Genomic DNA, 23,300 nt, shown 5'->3' with positions numbered 1-23,300 from the left:
CTTCCTGGCAAAAAGCCTTTATAACAGTTTTACTGTTGGAGTTGGACTTGTGGAGGCAAAGGTTTGACTCTGCCAGAGAAGCCTGTGTCCTTCTCAGCAAGTCTATTGCTTGGCCATCAGATGGTACTGATACAAGGCCATCATCAACATAGAAATGTCTTTCAACAAACTGAACAGTATCGTTTTCGTACTGTGATGCACCTTTTTGAATGGTTCTCCTCAGCCCGTGGGTAGCAACAACGGACGAGAGACTGTTGCCAAACACATAGACTGTGCGAGGGGGGTCGAGCCTCTCTTAAACATTTCTGGTTGAGGCGGCAGATTATGGACTAGGATTCCGGTCAGAGAATCACAGCACTTGGAGAGAGAGACTGAAGTTTCTTCTTTCATTGAACAACGTTGGAAGATGATGGAGTACAGCAGCTGTTGCCTTCATCCGTGTGTGTAGGATGATGTGTGTCTGTGTGTGTGTGTGTGTGTGTGTAGTCTGGAAACGAAACAAAGATATAAAATGTGTTACCACAAGGTCTGTATGACAGTGAGCAAAGCTTATACATTTACTAAACAAACTGCTGTATGAGCACATAACACAAATTCACCGATGAGGTAAGTAACATAAACATTAACAAAGCCAATAATCCTCTTTAAACACTCGAATTTAGCTGAATTGTTCAATGAAGTAGAACTAAAGACAGATATTCAAATAACTCAAACTTCCACAGCATGTTGCCATATAAATCTTATAATATGAAATAAATCACAAAATTTTTGATAAATGAGAAGCGGAAACAACTTACATTTCCTCAAGAACGCACACAAAGAGAGGGAAAAACACAAAGTGAATCCTTACAGCTTCACACCTCTGGCAACTGCTTCTCTGCTGCTTGTGAGTGTAAGGCTACGTTCACACTGCAGGCTGAAACGACCCAATTCCGAATTTTTTGCCCCCAAGCGGCCCAATTCCGATCTTTTCATGACAGTCTGAATGACACAGATCCGATCTTTTCAATTGCGACCCAGGCCCCGTGGATTTGCCGGCCTGATTCCGAATTGTCGCCGTTCTTTTCAATTGCGACCGCCGTCTGACCGGCCAGGCGACTTGATTCCGAACTGTACGTCATCGACACGCAACAAACGTCATCATTTTGCGTTAAAGTAGGCAGGAACGAGAACGTAAACATCAACCATGGTGGACGATGCTGCTGAGACCAGTCAGTGGAAGGGAAGCGAGGTCACGGATTGGATTAATATTTGGGCTGATCGCTCTTTTCAGGCCAAACTCCAGGGCTCTTATTGCAACTGGGCGGTTTTTGAAAAAATTTCCAGATAAATGGCAGAGTGTGGTGTTGAACCTTTCCCGCGATAACTTTTTTTTCTTTCTCCCCTTTGACCGTGCTCAAGCGCGGGGGACCCGAGGCTATCCTCCTCCTCCTCCCTGTTCTGATCCTTAGATTCTCCAGAACGGGTTAATAAAGAGTCCATAGCATTTATTCTGGGGGGAACCTTCTATTATTACCGTCCTCCGTAACACACAACAAGAATGCGCGCACACACTGCCCCCCCCCCCCCCTATTTTCTATCGCGGCACGCGCTTGCACACACGCGGGCGAGCGGCTCCAACACATACACATTTCCATTCCACAACAGTGGGTACAGACGATCCAGACTCCAATGCCTTCTTAAAATGAGAAGATTGTAATTGTGCTGCTCCTTCGTGAAAATAAATTTAATATTACAAAAAGAGCTCCGCTTTTGACAACACTGTTGTTGACATCTGCTCCGCAAACAAGTGACGTCGTTCACCGTTGAGTATTCTTCTGGCTTCTGCGCATGCGGGTCTCGTTTGGGTCGTGTCACGGTCACACTGGAGATCACAAAAGTTCGGATTTACTTGGAAATGTGAACGGTCTAGCAAACAATTCGGATTTTTTGAAAAAATCCGAATTGTGCATTAAGCCCTGCAGTGTGAACGTAGCCTAAGGGGCATGTCCATGCAAGTTCAACAGATGTTTCTTCTGTACGCCAGTAGATGGTGCTGTTCTGCCTTGACCAGTAAGGCTTTCTCACATGGACCTTTATCCGGTATTCGATTATCTTTCTGTTGATGTCATTTTCTTTGTACCACAACAATCTGAGAAAGTTGCGATGAGTCTCAGTAACTTCAAAACAGTAGAACATTTGCTGGATATCTGCCAACACAGCTACTTTTTCTTTGCGAAAGCGAAGCAAAACACCAATCAAAGTGTTGTTTAAATCTGGCCCAGTTAGTAGAACATCGTTGAAGCAGATTCCTTAGTAGTGAGAGCTTGAATCCAACACCCCTCTAATCTGGTTTGGTTTTTGAGGATGATATACTCCAAATGTGAGAAGAAAACCAGCATTCTTCATTGTTCTTTACTGGTGTTAAAACTTCAGCATGTCCATTCTGAATAAGTTTTTCCATAAATGTGAAGCATTGTTGCTGCATTTTGGGGTTTTGTTTGAATAATTTCTGTAGAGACAGGACTCTCTTAATAACCTGCTCTTCTTGATTGATTGATTTGATGTATTTATTTATTTATTTCAAGCATTTTAGTCAAAGCAATAAAGAATGTACACAGACTTATCAAACTCATTACAGAAATGATGAAATACATAGATTAAAAAACAGAAAATAAAACCAAAAAAGAGACTTAAATGACATTTTGCTCAATTAAAAACAGTGATCATCAGTCATGTGTGAATGAAAGAATGGCGAAGTTGAGGATATGGACCTTGTAAACTTTCTGAAAACATGAAATATTACTGACAATGTCATGAAAAAGATTGTGGAAGATAAGGTAAGCAACATTACTGCTGTTAATATTTCACAATATGATCACTTCGGATACTCATGTTGTCTTTCTTTCACGTGCTGTCTACTTACCATTTTTTATTGTATGTGTAGGTGTCTCCTGCAGCAGCCTTTGCAAAGCTTGTTGGTGTGCTAAGGTCAGGTGCTCCAGACGAGGTGTTTTTGGCTGTAAGAGTTGGTGCAGATTAGTCTCTGACTCACCATCGTCTTCGTTAGCCTGACGCACCAACAACACCTGAGCTGAATCACGCTCCTTCCACGCCTTTAGCAAGTTGATGTGGTAGACTTGGGATGCTTTTCCCTTGTCTGGGTGAGCCACTTCATAAGTCACTGGTCCAGTCCTCCTCAATACCTCGTAAGGTCCTTGCCATTTGGCTAACAGTTTGTTGCTGCTTGTGGGAAGCAGAATCAGGACCATCTCACCTGGTTTAAACTCTCTTTGTCGAGCCCGTTTGTCATACCAGTACTTCTGGTCTTGCTGAGCCCGCTCCAGATTGACTTGGGCCTCATCCTGGTACTTCTCAAGGCGTTCACGCATCTGGAGGACATAAGACAAGATACCTTCTGGTACTGGTTTCTTGGTAGCCTCCCACTCTTTCCTCAGAAGATCTAGTGGCCCTTGGACAGGCCACCCGTAAAGCAGCTCGAACGGGGAGAAGCCAGTTGATGCTTGAGGCACCTCCCTGTAAGCAAACAAGACAAAAGGCAACCACTTGTCCCAATCACGGCCTGTATCAGCCACAAACTTGCGCAGCATTTGTTTGAGCGTTTGGTTGAATCTCTCAACCAAGCCATCAGTCTGTGGATGGTAGGGGGTTGTCCTTATGCCTTTGATGCCAAGTTCCTTCTGTAGTTGCTTCATGGTGCCAGAGGTGAAGTTGGTAGCCTGGTCCGTGATGATCTCATCTGGCACCCCAACTCGAGAGAAAAGCTGGACAAGGGCACTGATTATTTTCGGTGTCTTTATGCTTCGAAGGGGAAAAGCTTCTGGAAAACGTGTGGCGTAGTCACAGATTACTAAAATGTATTTATAACCAGAGCTACTCTTCTCTAATGGCCCAACCACATCCATGGCTATGCGCCGAAAGGGGGTACCAATTACCGGTAATGGGTGTAACGGTGCCTGTCTGACTTTGATGTGTGAGGTGACCTGACAGTCTGGGCATGTAGAGCAATACTGTTTGACATCTTTGAACATTGTAGGCCAGAAAAACCGGGATCCCAACCTCATGTATGTTTTCTGCTGTCCCAGATGTCCTGCCCATGGTATTGTGTGTGCTAGATGTAGAACGAGAGGCCTACAACTAACTGGAACGACCAACCGTTTACCTGCCTCCCCTGTAGCATACAAAATGTCATTTTCAACCAAAAACCTCAATCCAGATCCTTGTTTTCCCTCCCCATTCTCCACCTGCTTATACAACCAAGACAGAGAAGGATCAGACATTTGCAAAAAACTTATGTCATTCGGAATATCCCAGTTAACACTTACAGGTTCAGGATAAACTTTTACATCAGAATCTGTACCTGTAATTTTGTCAATGCGACGCTGGCGTCGGGATTTCCTGGGGCCTTTGGAACCACCCTCACACAGATCACTGTGAAGATCTGGCAGGGGCTCCAAGCCAGCTTTTGTTTGAGACCTTGTAACCACTGCACATATTTTAGGTTTCATTTGTGTGATCAATAACCCCCACCTGTAACAAAAATGCATGGCCGTCAACGGCTATAGTAACCTCTGCTGTAGGATACGATCTCTGATCCCCATGAACACACTTAATGTTAGTCTTGTTTTTATAATCAATGACACCATTTGACAGACAACACTTCTTAACCAGTGACAAAGAACTTCCGCTGTCTAATAAAGCGGACACATATTTACCATTAACTTGAACAGGATACAATGAGGATGAATGTGGGGTACTTTGTCTGCATAAGTCATTACCTGGAACATAGCAGTAACCTGAAAGTTTAGACTTTTTAAGGGGACAGTCTGAGGCCTTGTGACCAGGTTGTTGACAGTAGTAGCAGATGATTTCCCCATGACTGGAACCAGCCTGATGTCCAAACCTATTAGTCCCAACAGCACCCCGACTAACAGTAGCCTGCTGCTCCACCCTTGTAGCCCCCACATTCCCAAATGTCCCATGGTTTCTGGACCTCTGACCTTCTAGCCGACTGTCCTCATGTCCCTTACGCAACGGCCGCTGTGAAGTGCTGGTCACGTGGGGTCTTCGGGCGTTGACGTATTGCGTTGCCAGTTTTGCAGCCTCCAAGCCAGAAGTGGGTTCCCGCTCCTTAACCCATGTTCGAACGTCTGGTGGAAACATCCTCAATAGCTGCTCGAGTATGATGACCTCCCCGATGTCCTCCACACTGCACTGGTCTGGCTTAATCCAACGTCGATATAAACCTTTCAGGCGCTGGTAGGTCTCTGTGGGCGTCTCTCCCTGAGGAACAGCTGTACTCCTGAAACGCTGGCGATAAGTCTCAGCAGAAATGTCAAATTTAGCCAAGAGAGCTTGCTTCAGATCTAAATAAGAATCAGAAAGGTCCTCATCCATGGCAGAATAGGCCTCCAATGCCTTCCCAGTCAGTAGAGGAACCAATCTGTAGGCCCACTCAGTCTCCGGCCAAGCCCAGGTCTTCGCTACACGTTCAAACCGGAGTAAATAATTCTCAATGTCCTCACCAGACTGGAACGGTAGCAACTTGGGGTCCTTCCGTAGGGCTGGAACCGTTGGCTGAGACTGCAGAGCTGGTTGCTGCAGTGGTGAAGGCCCACCCAAGGAAAGTCCTGTAGGAGAGGCAGCAACCTCCACATTGGAAAGAGATGGCAGCCCCCTGCCAGCCTCCATAGCTGTCCGCAAACCTTGGAGCTCCCCAAGCAGCATTTCTTCTCTGCTCCTCTGGGCATAAATGAACTCCCGCAGCAGTGTAACCATCTCCTGCTCTGAGGACGCAGCTCCTGGTGGCTGGAAGGTAGGACCCTCATCCCCATCATCAGTTGCCCAGTCTTTACCTTCCACATCAGGTTCAGCTGGCTCTGGCTCCATCAAATGTTTGGCAGCCTTGCTCCTTGTCTTCTGGGTCATGATCCCACTTCTGACACCAAATGTCACGCTCCTGTCCGGAGTGAGACCGACAGGTCCAAGGCAAGACCAATAAAAGCCACTCCACAAGGTTTTTGTGAATGCTGAAAATGGCTGTTATTTTTATTTTACAGTAGGTAACCAGCAGCAATGTCCATACATGCTCTGAAACCCAAACTCCTCTCTCTCATGAACCAAAATTCACACTTTTATAAGACATGGCCCCTCCCCTGGGCCAGGTGGTTTCAGTTGAGGTTAATTGCTGATTTTTGGTCAGGCCCTACAAAAGCCTACCAAACCCAGAGATCGGGTCCTTTGACCCAGGAAGTGAAACTGAAAAAGGTAAGACACAAGTCAGCAAGACATACAAAAATACATAAACATAATACACCCAAAATAATAAAGGAATAAAAGGAGTTAACAGTGTGTATATCAGTGTGTGTTGCTATCAGGAACTTTCTAAGATGTTTTAAATGGTTGAATGTGTGCACCCACCCAACCAGCATTAGCTTAGTCCCTGAGTATACGATGTGTCTGTATGTTTGAGTTCCTGTGTGGAGTTTCAGTCAGGGGAAACTGCCACAGGGGGCTGTGTGTTTTAGATCGACATAAATGTGATAAACCTCATGACTGACCAGGACCAAGTATATAGAAAGATATGGAGATTGGCTAGCCAGTAAACCGTTCTTTCAGCAAAGAAGCGCCATGCTGGAAGAACCAGGATCAAAGTCATCTCTCATGCAGCGAGAAAGTACGGAGCCCGCCGGGTGCCAGTGGTTAAAAAGAAAAAAAAATCTGATAAACTGTGCTCACGGATTAGTAAACCGTGCTCAGGGATTACTAATCCGTGCGCACGGAATAATCAATTGTGTTCATTGTGACGGGGTCCCGCCGAGAAAGGATGCAGAGGAGCCAAGGTGAGGAGGATCTTTCTTTATTGCCGACACTGATGCTACACGCAGGGCCATGCAGCACACACTGTCAATCCTCTCGTCTCACCACCTGTAGTGCTCCCTCTTAAATGGGACGCCACGCCCACGGGGCGTTGGTCTCCATTCCATCCAGGTGGCACCACAGGTAGCAATCATTAAACAACAAAATACAACAGTACACAAACAATAAAACCCGGTGTGGCCTCCCCTCGGCATCTGACCGTGCCACACCGTCACACCATCCCCCTCCTCTGAGGGATCGACGATATGCGGCGATCCAGTCCAGCCCTCCGCCGCCGCGCAAGCCCACGCCGCGGCCGAGCCACCAACCCGTTCCGCAGGCGCCCCTCGCCTAATGTAGAGGCCCTGTCCGGTTGGTCCGCAGGCATCAGCGGGACTGTCCTCCGGCGCGTGCTTCTCCACCCACGTCCTCGCGTCGGATGGATGCACGGGGTGCGGCCGCTCCACGACGGCGATCCCTCCGACCCTCTCCTCGGTGCGCAGCTCCGGTCGTTCCCAGCCTCGGCTAAGGCCCTTCCGTCGGCCACATGCCCCCGCTGGTCTCCTCCCGGACGGCACCTCAGCCGATCGGAGCCGCCGACAGCAGGTTACAGGCGAGTTGTGACGCCTCTCCCGGAGCGCTCCCCTGACGGCCCGGTAGACATCGGTCCGCCCCCTGTCCAGCTCCGCGCAGGCCTCCAACGCCCGCATCCGCGGCAGTGGAACCGGGCGGCGCGCCCGTCCCGCCTCCGGCCGTCTTCGCGCTCCGGCGGTCCGCCCCTGCTGCCCGCGAGGTCCGCCGCTCGTCATGGACGCCGATCTGGACGCCGTGGTGTTCCTTTCCGGGCCCCTGGCCAGGCCTGACGCTCCGACGAGGCCACCCGGATCCACCCCCTCTTCCTTAGAGGATGAAGTACCTGGAGGAGGCGCTGAGCTGCCGGGGAGTCTTCCCCACCACGCCGCTGCGTCCTCACCTTTTTGTGGCCCCTCTGTGATCCCACTTCTGACACCATATCTGACGGGGTCCCGCCGAGAAAGGATGCAGAGGAGCCAAGGTGAGGAGGATCTTTCTTTATTGCCGACACTGATGCTACACGCAGGGCCATGCAGCACACACTGTCAATCCTCTCGTCTCACCACCTGTAGTGCTCCCTCTTAAATGGGACGCCACGCCCACGGGGCGTTGGTCTCCATTCCATCCAGGTGGCACCACAGGTAGCAATCATTAAACAACAAAATACAACAGTACACAAACAATAAAACCCGTTGTGGCCTCCCCTCGGCATCTGACGGTGCCACACCGTCACATTCATACTGTTGCAGAATCGTGCGCGCACGCACATTACATGTGCATGTGTATGAGCAGAGCAGATGGACTCTTAGCTTTGTGTTTGCATGCATGTGAAATGTCAAATGAATGTCCAACTCAAAGTCACCCTCTTCTTTGAAAGAGTCTCCGTATGAGAAAAATTAATTCTTTCCGGTTTCCAGTAGATCCTCCATATTGACCGTCTTCTGGACACTCAAATGACGAGTTCCACCTCCATGCCTTGTTCAGACCTGATGATAATTACTGTTAGAAAAACTGAGCCATTCCATTTCAATCTGCAGAGTGTCCTTTGTTGCATGCTTGTTTCTAGCATGAGGGCCTACCATGTTGCAAGTGAAGGTTTTGTTTTGGCTTCATTGTCCCTGAATTTTGTCTCTTACTCGCTGCATGAGAGATGACTTTGATCCTGGTTCTTCCAGCGCGGCGCTTCTTTGCTGAAAGAACAGTTTACTGGATAGCCTTTCTATACACTTTTTCCTGGTTAGTCATGACGTTTATCACATTAAAGTCGATCTAAAACAATCCCCCCCCCACACACATACAACAAAAAATGGTAAGTAGACAGCAGGTGAAAGAAAGATGGCATGAGTATCTAAAGTGATCATATTGTGAAATATTAACAGCAATAATTTTGCTTACCTTATCTTTCACAATCTTTTGATAACATTGTGAGTTTCTTTAGAAAGTTTACAAGGTCCATATCCTCAACTTCAGCCATTCTTAAGACAACTGCAGCTACTTGGTGCACAAGGTGCAAGCAGCTCAACCTTCCATCTCATATCTCGTGCGCACCCGTTAGTTTTTATTTTTTACTTCCATTTTTTTTCTTCAATGGCCCTTTAGGGGTGCCGATTGTGGACACAATTATTATTTAATTTTATTTATCTTCATCAGAAAAAAAAGACAATCTGTTCTTACAAGATTCCAAGATGGCAGATGCTGGCACACACTGGCTGCCACTCCTGATCTGGATTTAACTGTTCTTACTGGACTTTTTGCTGGATCTACGTTTCTCTACTGCTCTCTGGCAGCCTACTTGTGGAATATTAAGACTTCAGTTTTATAGTTTTGTCTAAGCTTTAGTCAAACTTGGAACATCCATCTGCATCTCAGCTCGACTCACCTGGCGTCCTCCTGCTGTTTTCTCCCTCGTCAATCGGGACACTCCCTCACTGAAACCATCAGCACGTCTCAACCCGTGTGGATTGTGTTTTCCTGGGATTTATCCATTCCAGTGTTTCACAGCCCAGGGCAATATATCCGTGCCTGGCCAGTTAGCCAGCTTCTAACTTCAGTGAGTTAACTTCACCGGTGCGGCGTCCTCGCCATCTCTCTGCGGATCCTATTGGACTTTACGGCTGCTTTGCATTATATGCCGGGGATTTTACCTGCTGTCTCACTGCTCTTCATCTGGGCAACTTCTCCACAGACCATCTGGATTTTACACGGACTTGGAAATACACCCGCTAGCGTTAGCCCAGTGCTAGCTGCGGTCTGCCAGAAGAGCATGTTTCTGCAGCCATACTCCACCTCTGCTCTTTGTTGGAACAACTGCCGCCCGCCTTCTCATGAAACTGTTCCACATCGCCGTCTTCAACACCGCGGGTCTGGACGTTCATTTTCCTACAGTCTGGCATCCCCGAATAGTATCCCATCTCTCTGGTCATGTCGCCGTCCACAGATTTCCCCTCTACGTCATCACAACAAAAGGCAGAGGAATCTTGCCAATCTGCGTCCCCTCCCTCGTCACTCTCAGCCAATCACAAAACAGCGTTCTGTTAAACTCTGTCTTCTCAACACCCGCTCCCTCAACAAAAACGCTCTCATCTTAAATGAACTTATCACGGACAAAAAACTTGACTTTCTCTGTTTAACTGAAACCTGGCATAAACCTTTGGATTACTTCTGCCTCAACCAAGCCACTCCTTCAGGATACACCTACATTGAAAATGCCCAGACGGATAGCTGTGGTGGGGGTACCGCTGTCATTTTATAAAAAGGACATTAAAATCACTGCCATCTCCATGCCAACAACAGACTCCTTTGAACATACAGTCTTTAAACTACCTGGCCCCACCCCCCTTGTCACTGCTGTAATCTATCGACCTCCCAAACCAAACGCCACTTTCCTCTCTGATCTGACTGATTTTCTGACCCATTTTCTGCCATATCACCATCCATCCTCCTTATTGGTGACTTCAATTTTCATATTGATGACTCACAATCTAAACCTGCCTCAGATTTCTTGGATTTATTGCAGTGTTTTAACATCATTCAACATGTCGATTTCCCCGATCACATCCATGGTCACATTTTGGATCTCATCTGCACAACTGGCATCTCGGTTTACAATTTTTCCAGTCAAAATCTTCATGTATCCGATCACCTAGCCATAAGCCTGGACATTGAATTTTCTCTCCCTGCACCTATAATCAAGCGTAAAATAACCTTTCGTAACCTCAAATCTGTCTCTCCTGATGCACTGTCAGCCTCCCCTGCTGCTAAATTGTCCGTCTCTCCTCCTCCCCTGTCTAACAATCCTACCAAACATGTAAACTTCTACAATACCCTCTCCTCCTGTCTTGACCAGTTGGCTCCCACTAAAACGAAAAATGTCTCCTTCACCCACACAGCACCCTGGTACACCACTGAACTCCGCACCATGAAATCCCGCAAACGACAGCTTGAGAGACTGCATCACAAAACTGGACTAACTGTACATCTCCAGATGTACATGGATTTCACTCACCAGTACAAGAATGCCCTCAATACTGCCCAGTCATCCTATTTTTCCAACATCATTCATACCAACTCCAATAATCCAAAAACTTTGTTTTCCACCATAAACAAAATCCTGAAGCCTAATGATAACTCCTCTTCATCTTTCACCGTGGCAAAGTGCAACTCCTTCCTGTTCCACTTGAACGAGTGGTTGCCTCCCAGCTCAAATCACACTTACACTCAAATAATCTGTTTGAACCCTTTCAATCTGGTTTTCAGAAACAACACAGCACTGAAACAGCTCTGCTCAAAGTCTCAAATGACATCCTCCTCTCCTCCGACTCTGGACAGCTCTCCATCCTCATTTTCCTGGACCTCACTGCAGCATTTGACACCATCAGTCACTCCATCCTGCTCTCCCGTCTCAAGAACGGTCTCAACATCACCGACTCTGCTCTATTCTGGCTTCAGACCTACCTCACAAACCGTCAACAGTTTATCAAGGGAAACAATTGCTCATCCTCCACAGCTCCTCTTTTGCAAGGTGTTCCCCAAGGCTCAGTACTTGGCCCACTCCTCTTCATCCTTTACCTCATTCCCCTTGGTGACATCATCCGACAACATGGCTTAAATTTTCACTGTTATGCTGATGACATACAACTATACATCTCCACCAAATCCATCAGCTCCACCACTTATATCACACTCACCCGCTGTCTAACAGACATCAAAACATGGCTTGAGCACAATTTCCTCAAACTCAACTGTGATAAGACAGACATAATCATAATTGGCCCCAAAACCATCACAAAATCCATACCAAATTTTCAGTTAAATTTCAATAACACCACGTTTTCTTCGTCACCAGTCATCCGCAACCTTGGGTTTCTCTTTGACACAAATCTATCACTTGATCAACAAGTTAATCAAATCACTCGGTCTGCCTGTTTCCACCTGAAAAACATTGCCCGCCTCCGTTCATCCCTCTCCTTTGCTGCTGCTGAAACCCTCATTCATGCTTTTATTACCTCCCGGTTAGATTATTGCAATAGCATACTCCTTGGTACACCCTCCAGAATAATAAATAAGATGCAATACATTCAGAACTCTGCTGCCCGTCTGCTCACACACACCCGCTCCCGTGAACACATCACCCCCGTCCTTCAAGACCTTCACTGGCTCCCCATCGATCAGTGTATCCAATTCAAAGTTCTCATCATCACTTTCAAAGCCCTTCATAACATGGCCCCAACATACCTCACCGATCTCCTCCAGCGTCACATCCCTTCCCGCTCTCTGCGCTCATCCGATGCTAACCTTCTGTCTCTCTCCTGTCGGACCAAGCGTCGAAATTGGGGAAACAGACAATGCACTGACCTCCCAGTTTTTAAAAAATCACTTAAAACTCATGTTTTTAAATTAGCTTTTAATCTTTAATCTGTCTTCTATGTTTTTATTAGTATTTTTATTGTATTAGCTCTGTTCTTATTAACTGTTTTTGCTCATGTGTTGTAAAGCGTCTTTGTGGGCCATTTAAAGCGCTATACAAATAAAATTTATTATTATTATCACTCCAAGGCTGCTGCAATTTTATTGTATCATGCCATGTACAATGACAATAAAAGGATTCTGATTCAATGTCTGTGACGGTAGAGCAGACAAGAGCCAGTGTTAAATATGTCAGAGATTCCTTCCAAGAGCACCACCTCCTTGAGAACTTCAGGGAGGCTGGCAACTGTGGGGGGATATTTATGCCAGCCCATTGCACACAAAACATTCTAAGTTGCAAATGAAAATATTAAATATTTGCTTTCAATTTTTTTTCGTACACATTTTTACTTAATTTAAAAAAAAAAAATTTTTGCTTTCAAAAAATGCCCCCCCCCCCAATTTTTCTTTTGCTTTCAAAAATTATGTTTGCAAAATAAATGTTTTTACATGGATTGTGTACATCCTTTTGTGAAAGCAAAAAATGTGAAAGCAAATATTTAATATTTTCTTTTGCCATGTTTTGTGCACCGTGGTGGCATAAATATCACTCCATAGCGTAGGGAGAGCGTCTGGCCGCTCACGGCCTCCTCCCTCCGGGGAACCACCCTCGCAGCAGCGGCTCCTTTAAGAGAGCTGCTCCGCCCGCTGACGCTCTGTCCTCGGCCCTGACGAACCAACAGGCTTCTGGGATCCGCGAGCTAACGGTTCTCCCCCCGCAGAGAAGGTGAACGCAACCGGTCTCTTTTTGGAAGTATTGTCCGGCCGCCTCGGAACGACGACGCTCGGCGGCGGTGGACGCCATTCGGGGTCTGAAGCGGATTCCGCCGCGATGGAGGGAGCCGCGTTCGCCGCAAGGCGGGCGCTAATTTGGGGGTCCTGAGAGCAGCAGGTGCACCGACGGTACACGGACGGAGAAACGGGCGACCGGCGACCTCGGTGTTCATGAAACTTTGCTACGATTTACGTGCTGGGTAAGAACGATTATCTATATATACTTAACACGAAAGCGAACATTAAGCAACGAAACAAGCAAAAACAAAAAAACAAAACCACAAAAAAAAAAATCGTGTTTAAAAAATAAAGCTGGCTTCCAAAAGGCGGGTTCGGGTGTTTGGTTTCCAGATAAATAAAATATACCCGACATTTCTCTTCTAATGAATTAGTAAATGTTTAACCCGAGGCCTAACTTCAGTTTCCGACTCGCGGATGTCGTGAGTTTACGTCAGAAAAGGTCCGGAATCGAACTGTAATCTTCTAGACTTGGGCTGGACGGCTTTTCTTATTATTCAGGTGGGAACTCTCCTGAAAAGACTCCATTTGTTCTGTTCTCTTACAAAAACTGCTCCAAATGAAGCATTTATACATTTTTTCGAGCTTCCGGTGACGTTCAACCGACTTTGTCACGAGGTTGTGGGTTTGAAGACTTCAACGAGCTGAAACAGAAAGTCAGGCTCAACAGATGGAAACTCTGAGCACAGATAAGAAGTTTCCACGGAGACAAAGAACTGCATACATATGAAAACGAAATGCTAAGTCCAAAAGTGACCCCCCAGTACTTTATTTTATTTTGAAAGCTTTCTGTTGATCACATCAAGGGGAAGGAAACATTCATGTCAAAGCTCCAATAGGACAATAATTCTTTCAAACTACAAGTGTGACGTCGTTTCCTGCCATAACAGTTGCTGATTTGATCAGCTTTTGGTTCACTTTTTCGGCTAGCGCTTAACTCAAGGCACTGATGTGTGTAATGTTTCTACGTGTGAGGGTGGGGGGCAGATGCCCCGACTGCACACATCGATCATCTCCATGCCTGATTATATAAGTGCACGTTGAGCCAATGGTGGCAGAGAAGTGTCGATTGTGACAGGAAGGAGGGTGAAAGGTGTCTGTCTCTGCACTCCGACACGACGCTGCGTGGAGTCGAAGACCACAACGGCGTGGGAGTTGTTTCAGTTTGGTGGTCCTGATGCAGGAACCTGGTTGGTTTGGGTTTAGTTTGCTTCATAAGCTCGTGGCTTTATTGAAGCTGATGCTTGCAGGCATAAGAGGTGGTCTGGTCTGACTTTAGCTTGAGCTCCTCACCATGCCTATGTGTCCATCAGCTTCATCAGGAGTTCAGGACGGTGAAGGGAACAAAAGTTGCTGCTCTCCCCGTGTGGCACACCCCTTTGATGTGGTCTTTAATGGTCATGCTAAGCCCTCTGCGTCTCTGAGGATCTTATGAAACTAAGCAGAAGTTGAGAATAACTCCACAGGCAGAGATGTGTGGTGCTCTACACAGCCTTGGCTCTGGAAGCAGGTAGTGAGGAGGAGGAGGATGATGATGATGATGACAGGATAGCCTTAGATGGGTTTATGCACCAAATCAAAAGAAAACTCCCAAGAGGAACCTGCATCCACAGCAGAAAGCGTGGAAACATGGTGTTATGAGTGACCCTTAGTCTTGAGTGGATGCAACACATCTGCGTTTTGGCTTGTGTGCAAACAAGACTAGAGTGCATGCACCATGGCAGTCCCTAAACCAGTGACTGGTCTGGGACTGTGATGCCACCCAAAGAAAAAGGCTTACTTCTGGCTCCAAATAAAGTAAATTTAAATAAAACTAGATTTTATTCTCCTAGCTCTCTGCTTTCTTGGGCTTCCGTTGTTCAGAGTAAGGTCAGCCCGTCTGTCTCTCGCAGACATGAAAACGGCAGCAAGCAAAGAGAAGCTTCTTCTGGGAGACTGAGGGGAGAAAAAATATGTACACGTGACGCGTCAAGCGCTCCCTATCCCCACTCCCGTAACTCCTGGACGGTTCTTCTAAGCGTTAAGTTTAGGCTGATGGAACAGTGGAACAGAACTGGATCTGCTGGACTTGCAACAGCGAGTTTATATAAAGTTTATTTGGAGATGGCGGTGTTGTTACTTACTGATGCTATCACGCTATGCTAACTAGCTGTTCCGTGTGTTGCCAGTTTGAGACGACAAACAGTTGGTCAATATTCCACGTTGCGGATAAATAAACCAATCTCTTATATTTGGATAACATTAAATATGTGTTCATACAATTTATAAATTACTTTTGTGCTCTTTCATTATCTTAACAAATTTATAACGGTTCAGGAGGTCATTCATCCCAACAGCTGTGAGACTGTACAATGCCACAGTTTAAAAATGCATGTACAAACCGGTTTTTCATACATCCATAGCTCATCTGTATATTCTGTGTCTTTACTTTATTTATTTAATTTTATTATTAGGCATAACATGTGTTATGTTGTAATAGTGTACATAATTTATTACTTACTTACTTTTTACTTTTTTCTATTTTTGCACATTTTTTGTATTTGCATACTTGCACATTTGGGAACACCCCTCACTTTTGCACATTGCTGTCACTTTTCTTTTCTCTGCTCTTTGGAACTGCTGTGACAATTGAATTTCCCCAATGTGGGATCAATAAAGAATATCTATCTATCTCTATCTGTATCTCTATCTCTATCTCTATTTCTCTATTATAGCATTAATGGTTAATTTGTATAGCGCTTTTCTACCTTCCTCGAAGGCCCAAAGCGCTTTACAGTCACAGTTCCAGTCACACACACATTCACACACTGATGGCTGCTCCGCTGCCGAACACCGGCGCCAACCACCCACCAGAGGCAAGGTGGGGTTCGGTGTCTTTCTCAAGTACACTTTGACACATGGGCATACAAGGCGGGAATCGAACCTGCAATATTACGATCAGAGGTCGACCGCCCTACCACTGCACCACAGCCGCCCCTAATAATTTTCCTTCTCAAACTACAGATGACGGACACGCCTCTCCTTGGAGGTTCAGCTTTTTAGCTTTGGTAAAGACGAGAAACAACTCATTTATGATAGAAATAAAACTCTTTGTAGACTGTGTGAAAATGTGAAAAAGCAAAGACAGATTATATATCTGAGTTACTTAAAACAGTAGTTTTTTCTTATGTCTTCATTATGTTGTGACGTCCTCTTTGAATTCAACATATCATTCTTTAGAATAACACCTATAGTTTTTCTTTGTAAAATACGGTTATTTGTCCAGTAACAAATGTGCCTGGTCAGATTTTTTTTTTTTGCCATCCTCTGGTCCTGCTCTTGCTTCGGAACCCGCCAAACTAGCACCTCCGCGATGAAGTCCAGAATGCCTCTTTGTTGTGACCTGACAGCAGAAATCTCTTCCGCAAGGAAATCTCGCAAAACTTTCATCTCCTCAGTGAAGTCCAGAATGCCCTTTTGTTGCAAGTTGACAGCAGAAATTTCCTCTGCAAGGAAATCAAGTGACTTCTTTAGGTCACAGCCTTCTTCGGATGTCTGGGTTTTTTTGGGACCCATTTGCGTCGTCCTCTGGTGAACGCCGCGCCGGGCTCTGAACGCCGCACCGGGCTCTGGTGAACGCAGCGCCGGGCTCTGGTGAACGCAGCGCCGGGCTCTGGTGAACGCCGCGCCGGGCTCTGGTGAACGCCGCGCCGGGCTCTGGTGAACGCAGCGCCGGGCTCTGGTGAACGCCGCGCCGGGCTCTGGTGAACGCCGCGCCGGGCTCTGGTGAACGCCGCGCCGGGCTCTGGTGAACGCAGCGCCGGGCTCTGGTGAACGCAGCGCCGGGCTCTGGTGAACGCCGCGCCGGGCTATTTAAATGTGAAGTTCTGTGCTTCAGAGCACCGAAATGCGTTTCTCCTTCGCACCACAAGTGCGACACAGATCACCCTCCTTTTTTTTTTTTAACTTTTGGATTGAAACTCGTGGGTAGTTCAGTTCAGAGAAAAAGTTCACCTCTAACTGCTTGTTTTTGTCCAGGTGATGAAGATAAAGTTTGTTTTAAAGAAGCAAGTGCCGCCAATCAGGAATAGAGTATTCACCCGGACCATGGTATAATGCAGTGTTTTTCAACCTTTTTTGAGCCACGGCACATTCTAACCTTGTCAAAAATCCCGTGGCACACCAGCATCCAAAAAAAAAAAATTGAGAAACTCAATAGTCTGTATTGATCTACAGCCCCTCCACAATCTCACATGCATTTATGTGATAATTGCAGCAGAAAAAGCTGGAAGCTGCAAATGGTTTTTCTAAAAGATGTAATAAAAGTTAGAAGATTTAAAAACTGTTTGATGTGTGTTCGTTGTGGTTTCAAGATGTCAAAGACTCATTGTGCGCCGAGACGCTGTCACTTTAACCTGATGCATCATGGGACATGTAGTGATGCCAGACAGACTCTCTTCTCTGAGCTTCATTGTTTTGTTCTCTTGTTCCACGGTCTGACACCGGATTCTGTGGAAAGCTACACCGCTAAAGACGAGCTTTAGCTGGTATTTCTGTTGGAACTGAGAGACTTTATGAGCAGAATCAGAACAAGGAAGTGAAGACTTAAACCACTTCTGATTGGTCAGACTGATGACATGTGATTAAGCCTCCAAGAATGATTGGTGGAGATGGTTAAAGGGACGGGACTTTTCCGAAAACGGCTGAAGCTGCGGCTAAATGTCTTTAATAGAATCAAATAAACACAGGAACAGGAGCACAGAGCTGGAGATGAAAAATGTTTTTAGATCAGTTAATGAGGGCAATTTCTCACGGCACACCTGACCATCTCCCACGGCACACTAATGTGTTGCAGCACACCAGATGAAAAACACTGGTATAATGGAAGAATCCTTTACTGAAAATCAGGAACTCCTCAGACGATCTTTCAGTGTTTGCCCATTATTTTAGGTAAATAAGAGGTCAAAGGTTAAACTCCCACAGCCTGGTTTCAGTGACTGATGCATTGAGTGTGACCCGGGTGACCTAAAGTAACCCTCAAGTTACTACGGATCATTAGCAGCCATCTACACGCGGTGGATCGGATTTAGTGTGACACATGCAGCGCTTGTAGTGCTAATCAGCCTTCACTAATGTTTTTAGGGATGCATACACTATATTACCAAAAGTATTATCTCTCCTGCCTTGACTCACATATGAACTGAAGTACCATTCATCACCCGTAGAGTTTAACATGTCTGTCCACGTTTTGCAGCTGTTATTTGCAGCTTTGTGGTGCACTTGGTGATGTGTGGATGGATGCAGCTGCTCGACCATGAAACCCATTCCATGAAGCTCTCTGTGTTCTGAACTTAGACTGATCTGAAGGTCACATGACGTCTGGAGCTCTGCAGCAACTGACTGCAGAAAGTTGGTGACCTCTTTGACCTTCAGCATCCTCTGACCCCTCTTCATCAGGTTACGTGGTCGACCACTTGGTGGCTGACTGCTGTTGTTCCCAAACTCTGATAGAGCTGACAGCTGACTGTGGGAGATTTAGGAGGACATCTCCTCTGGATTTGTTGTCCAGGTGATGCTCCTGAGAGGGGAACATTCTTTCACCAATGTTTGTAGAAACAGTCAGCATGATTAGGACACTTGATTCTGATCATTTGCATGGGTGACGGAACTATTTTGGTAATATAGTGCATCATCCATCCGTGTTGCTGCGTGGTCACTTTGTGTTATGCTCATGGCTTCTTTTCCCATCTTCCTTGGGTGTGATGACTGCGTCAGCTTTCTTCCCCGCCGAGTGTGTGAGCTGCCGTTTAGGGCCCGGGTTTAGAGACGTCTTTGCGTTCAAGTCCCAGGAAATGACTCATAAGGGTTGTTTGTGTAGATCCTTGCACTTACATTCAGCCATCAGACCTTGAGCCAAAGCCGCCTCCTCCTCCTCCTCTCTCTTCCTCATGATTTAAGAGGCACCACACCGTAGAAATATTTAAAAATAAAAAAGATGTAGATTAAAGAAAAAGAGGCATGCAAAAGCTTTGAAACATCTACCATTTGTATTTTTTACCATTAGTTTTTCCACGTTTGTTATTATATACGTTTTACATTATGTACTTTTTTCTTGTGAGAGTGCAAATACTTGTGCTGTTGTGGTTGAGTTCTTAAGTGAGACTTAGCGGCCTTGATTAGTCACCGGTGCATGGTAAGTGAAGCCGTGTGGCTCTGATGGGAACAGATGTCACTGTGACAGGTGTTTTTAACAAGTGAAAGAAACTGTTTATTAACCTGCCATTCACAATGCTCCTGCTTACCAACCCCCCAGGGAGGAAACCAAGGCTTAAGAGTTACTCAAAGTCAAGTGAAAATGCTCCAGTGGTGACAAAGCTGCACGTTCATGCAAAACAAATGAAGTACAGACATAAAACTTTGATTTATCTGTCATAATCCATCAATATATTTAAGGTGAGATATTTTGTCTCGGTCAAAGAAATCAAACTGAATTTTTTTTTAAAGATTTCTACGGTGTGGTGCCTCTTAACTCATGAGTTTTTAATTTTTTTAAAAAAAAATTTAATTTATGACTGCATTAACAAATGTTCTGCAATCATATTTGCGCCTTTAAGCGTATATGTATGCTTAAAGGACCTATATCGTGCAATTCATAAGCCTTTTGTAGTAAACAATATCCATGTATATGATTTGCCTTTGGCACACTAAAGAACACATTTCTTACTAAATATGAGTTATTTTTCTGAGCTCTTTTACAACCCAGAAGTAAAACGACTTGATCTTTGAGGCATCAGCTTTCGCTTCATGTGGGTGCTGCCCGTTTTATGACGTAACCTAGAGTCGTCTTGCCCTTGTGTCGAAGTGTCCTTGGGCAAGACACTGGACCCCACATTGCCTGTGGTGGTTAGAGGTTGGCGCCAGTGTTGGGAAGCAGCAGTGTGTAAAAGGGACTGTGACTGTATAGAGCTTTGGGCCTTTAAGAAATGTTGAAAAGCGGTACACAATATATGCCATTTACCATTTACAGAAAGAAACAAGATGGAACGTGGATGTTGGTTTAAATTTCATAAATGTATTTCAAAACAGACCTTTAAGAGTTTTTATTTAAAAAAATGTGGGTTTTTGTTCCATTCTAGAACCAATTGCAAAGACTTGATGTCCCTCAGGGAAAAACACAAACATAAAGAAATGCTGCGTTCATGAGGTGTTGGGTTGATTGGAAAAATAACTGTTTGACTCAGAAGACACACTTGTACGTCAGAAAACAACAGATCTACAAACCCCACATCAATGCTGAAATAACTTTCTGCACCAAAAAACTGTCAATGCATTTGTAACCTTTTTTTATTTAATTTTTTTTTAAAGATTAATGTATTTGCACGTCAATCGCCACCTTAATGTGGTGGAGGAGTTTCAGAGCTCAAGTGAACCCAGGGGCTAAGATGTCTGGGCCCTAGTAGGGTCTCCCATGGCAGACAGGTCCTGGGTAATGAGCCAGACTAAGAGCGGTTGAGAAACCCCTTATGAGAAGAAAAATCAAGGACCCAGTTAAGTCGCCTGGATTGTCGTCACCAGGGACCCACTCTGGAGCCAGACCTTGGGTTGGGGCTCACAGGTGAGGCTGTCCCCATGGGGCCCAGTCAGACTCAGCCCGAAGGAACGACGTGAGACCACTCTCGCATCGTCGCACCCCCCCTAGGAGACTTCAAAAGGGGACGGTGAACTGTGGTTCAGGTGGCAGTCAAAGGCTGGTGCCTCAGTGGCCCAAACTCTTTTGATGTAACTTGGCTTTTGGGACATGGAATGTCACCTCTCTCGGAGTGAAGGAGCCTGAGCTTGTGCGACAATAGGTACTGGCTAGATATAGTCGGGCTCACCTCCACGTATAGCCTAGGCTCTGAAACGCAGTCCTTTGAGAGAGGTTGACCACCATTCTGGAGTTGCTCATGGTGTGGGCTTATTGTGAGCCCCCACCTCAGCCGCCAAGTGTTGGAGTTCACCCCAATGGACGAGAGGGTCATGTCCCTCTGCCTTAAGGTAGGAGACAGGTCTCCGACTGTGGTGTTGGCTAGGGTTGGGCGATGTTCCTTAAAGTGGCAGTTGACGATCCTTGCAGTAAACCATCGGGACGTACGATGATATCGTACATCGTTATTTTTTATTATATAGTTATTATTCGTTATTTCACTTTATTACTTCATTTATTTTATTTCCCAACAAATGGCTCATCTGCGATGATCCAGTATAAACTGAGGGAAGTGACTTTAGCAAGCAAAATAACAAACAAAATAGAAAAGTAGTCCGCTCCTGCACTTGATTAGTCAAGTGGACCAAGTGACCGTGTCTCTGAGTAGAGCAGCCGGACTTTGTGTTTAAGGGGAAGGGAAGATGCTTTGTTACGTGTGCGCTATGTGTGGGAGACTTGAGACACCATAACGCTTATGCAAAGGAGCTTGTGTCAAAGGCTAAGAAGACCATGTGATGATCTCCAAACCGGCAATTCTTTAACTTTTGTGTTGGCATATGGACAGTCTCATACGTCTGAAGGAAAGGTGAAGTTGGCTTATACTTGGCATAGAGCAGTATGGACTATCGACACCCACATCATAGCTGATAAACACCTGACTTTCCCACTGATTCTGGGCCTGGACTTCCTAAGGAAAACAAAGGTCCAGTTCAACCTGGGGAACAACACCTATGAAGTCCGTGTCAGAGACATGTCATGCTCCTTTTCATTTCTGAATAGGACGCCAGGACACTTATTATGGACTCCAGCTCACAACCCTTTGAATCTGTATGTGGTGATGGATCCTTCTCTACTGCCCTTTGTAACACAACACCATGCATCTGTAGAGAAACCAGAAGGCCAGTTCAAAGACCATCCCCTTCAAATGCAAAAACTGTTTCCGGAATGGCCATCAGTGTGCACAGAGAAACTGGGAAGAACTGACATCACCCAACATCACATTGTAACAAATGACGAGGTACCGGTTAGAAAAAGAGCTTACAGAGTCTCTCCCCAGAAGCGGCAAATCATTGAGGAGCACATAAATCACATGTTACACGAAGGAATAATAGAACCTTCTGAGTCAGCTTGGGCCTCACCAGTAGTATTAGTTAAAAAACCGCTTCTGCAATGCCAAAACCCCATTAGATGCTTATCCCATGCCCATTATACATGATATTCTAGAGTCACTATATGGTGCCAGATGGTTCAGTTCCCTTGACCTGCAATCTGGTTATTGGCAAGTATCCATGGACTCCAGAAGCAAAATTCAGCCGCACGCGTGCTGACGAGGACCAGGGGGCGGTGACCCATTATAACCATTTTAAAATCGCTGGATTGGCTCCCTGTGCGCTTCAGGATTGATTTTAAAGTTCTTTTATTGGTGTATAAATGTTTTTATGGTCTCGGGCCTTTATATTGATCCAAGATGATTTTAAAGTATGAGCCCTCGTGGACCCTGAGGTCCTCTGGTGCTGGTCTTTTGGTTATCCCAAAAGTTAGAACAAAAACATACGGCGAGGCCATATTCAGTTTTTATAGACCTTGCCTGTGGAACAGCCTCCCAGAGAGCCTCAGGGCTGCAGACACTGTTCATGTTTTTAAAAGGCTCAAAACCTACCTTTTTAATCTTGCTTTTAATTGAAGTTATTTATTGGATTTTTTTATGGTAATTTATTGGATATTTTTATTTTTATCAATTTGATATAATGTGTATGTGTATATAGGTATTTTTTTCTTTTTTTTAAATAAATCTATTTGTTCATATCAATGTATTTGGTCACTTTTACCATTTTATTTGTCTACTAAGGTTTATTTATGTACCGTATTTTCCGGACTATATGCCGCCCGCTACTTTTGTCACAAATTTTCGGCCCTGCGGCTTATTCAATGATGTGGTTAATTTTTGCTTTTATTTAACGGCCGCCGAGAGCGCTTCGGCAGTCTCAGAGGGGAGACTGCCTGCATAATTCTATGACCAGCAACAAGCGCGATTGCTTTGACACACACTCAAGCAACCAAACAGCATGGACCTCACTTCAGTGGTTAGACACTTAAGTCATGGTGCAATAAAAGAAACACCCATGCTCAGCTGGATCCCACAATCCTTTGGTGCCATTAAACCTAA

General features: G+C 45.5%; 1 protein-coding gene across 4 annotated transcripts in view; it reads left to right on the top strand.

The window, feature by feature from the left end:
- The first annotated feature begins 13,021 nt into the window (after positions 1-13,021).
- Positions 13,022-23,300, top strand: part of gramd4a (GRAM domain containing 4a) — a 139,835-nt gene continuing 129,556 nt past the window's right edge. For all 4 annotated transcript variants that reach the window (XM_078941864.1, XM_023952572.2, XM_023952573.2 and 1 more), the window contains exon 1: positions 13,022-13,370. In XM_078941864.1, coding sequence (XP_078797990.1) covers positions 13,342-13,370 — 29 coding nt within the window. In that variant the 5' untranslated portion in view covers positions 13,022-13,341. The remainder of the gene's footprint in view (positions 13,371-23,300) is intronic.

Source organism: Oryzias latipes, chromosome 23 (assembly GCF_053564925.1).
Source record: "Oryzias latipes strain Hd-rR chromosome 23, Olatipes_Hd-rR_3.1".
Classification (NCBI taxonomy): domain Eukaryota; kingdom Metazoa; phylum Chordata; class Actinopteri; order Beloniformes; family Adrianichthyidae; genus Oryzias; species Oryzias latipes.
Note: the sequence above shows the minus strand (reverse complement) of the source record. Positions and strands in the feature narration are given on the sequence as shown.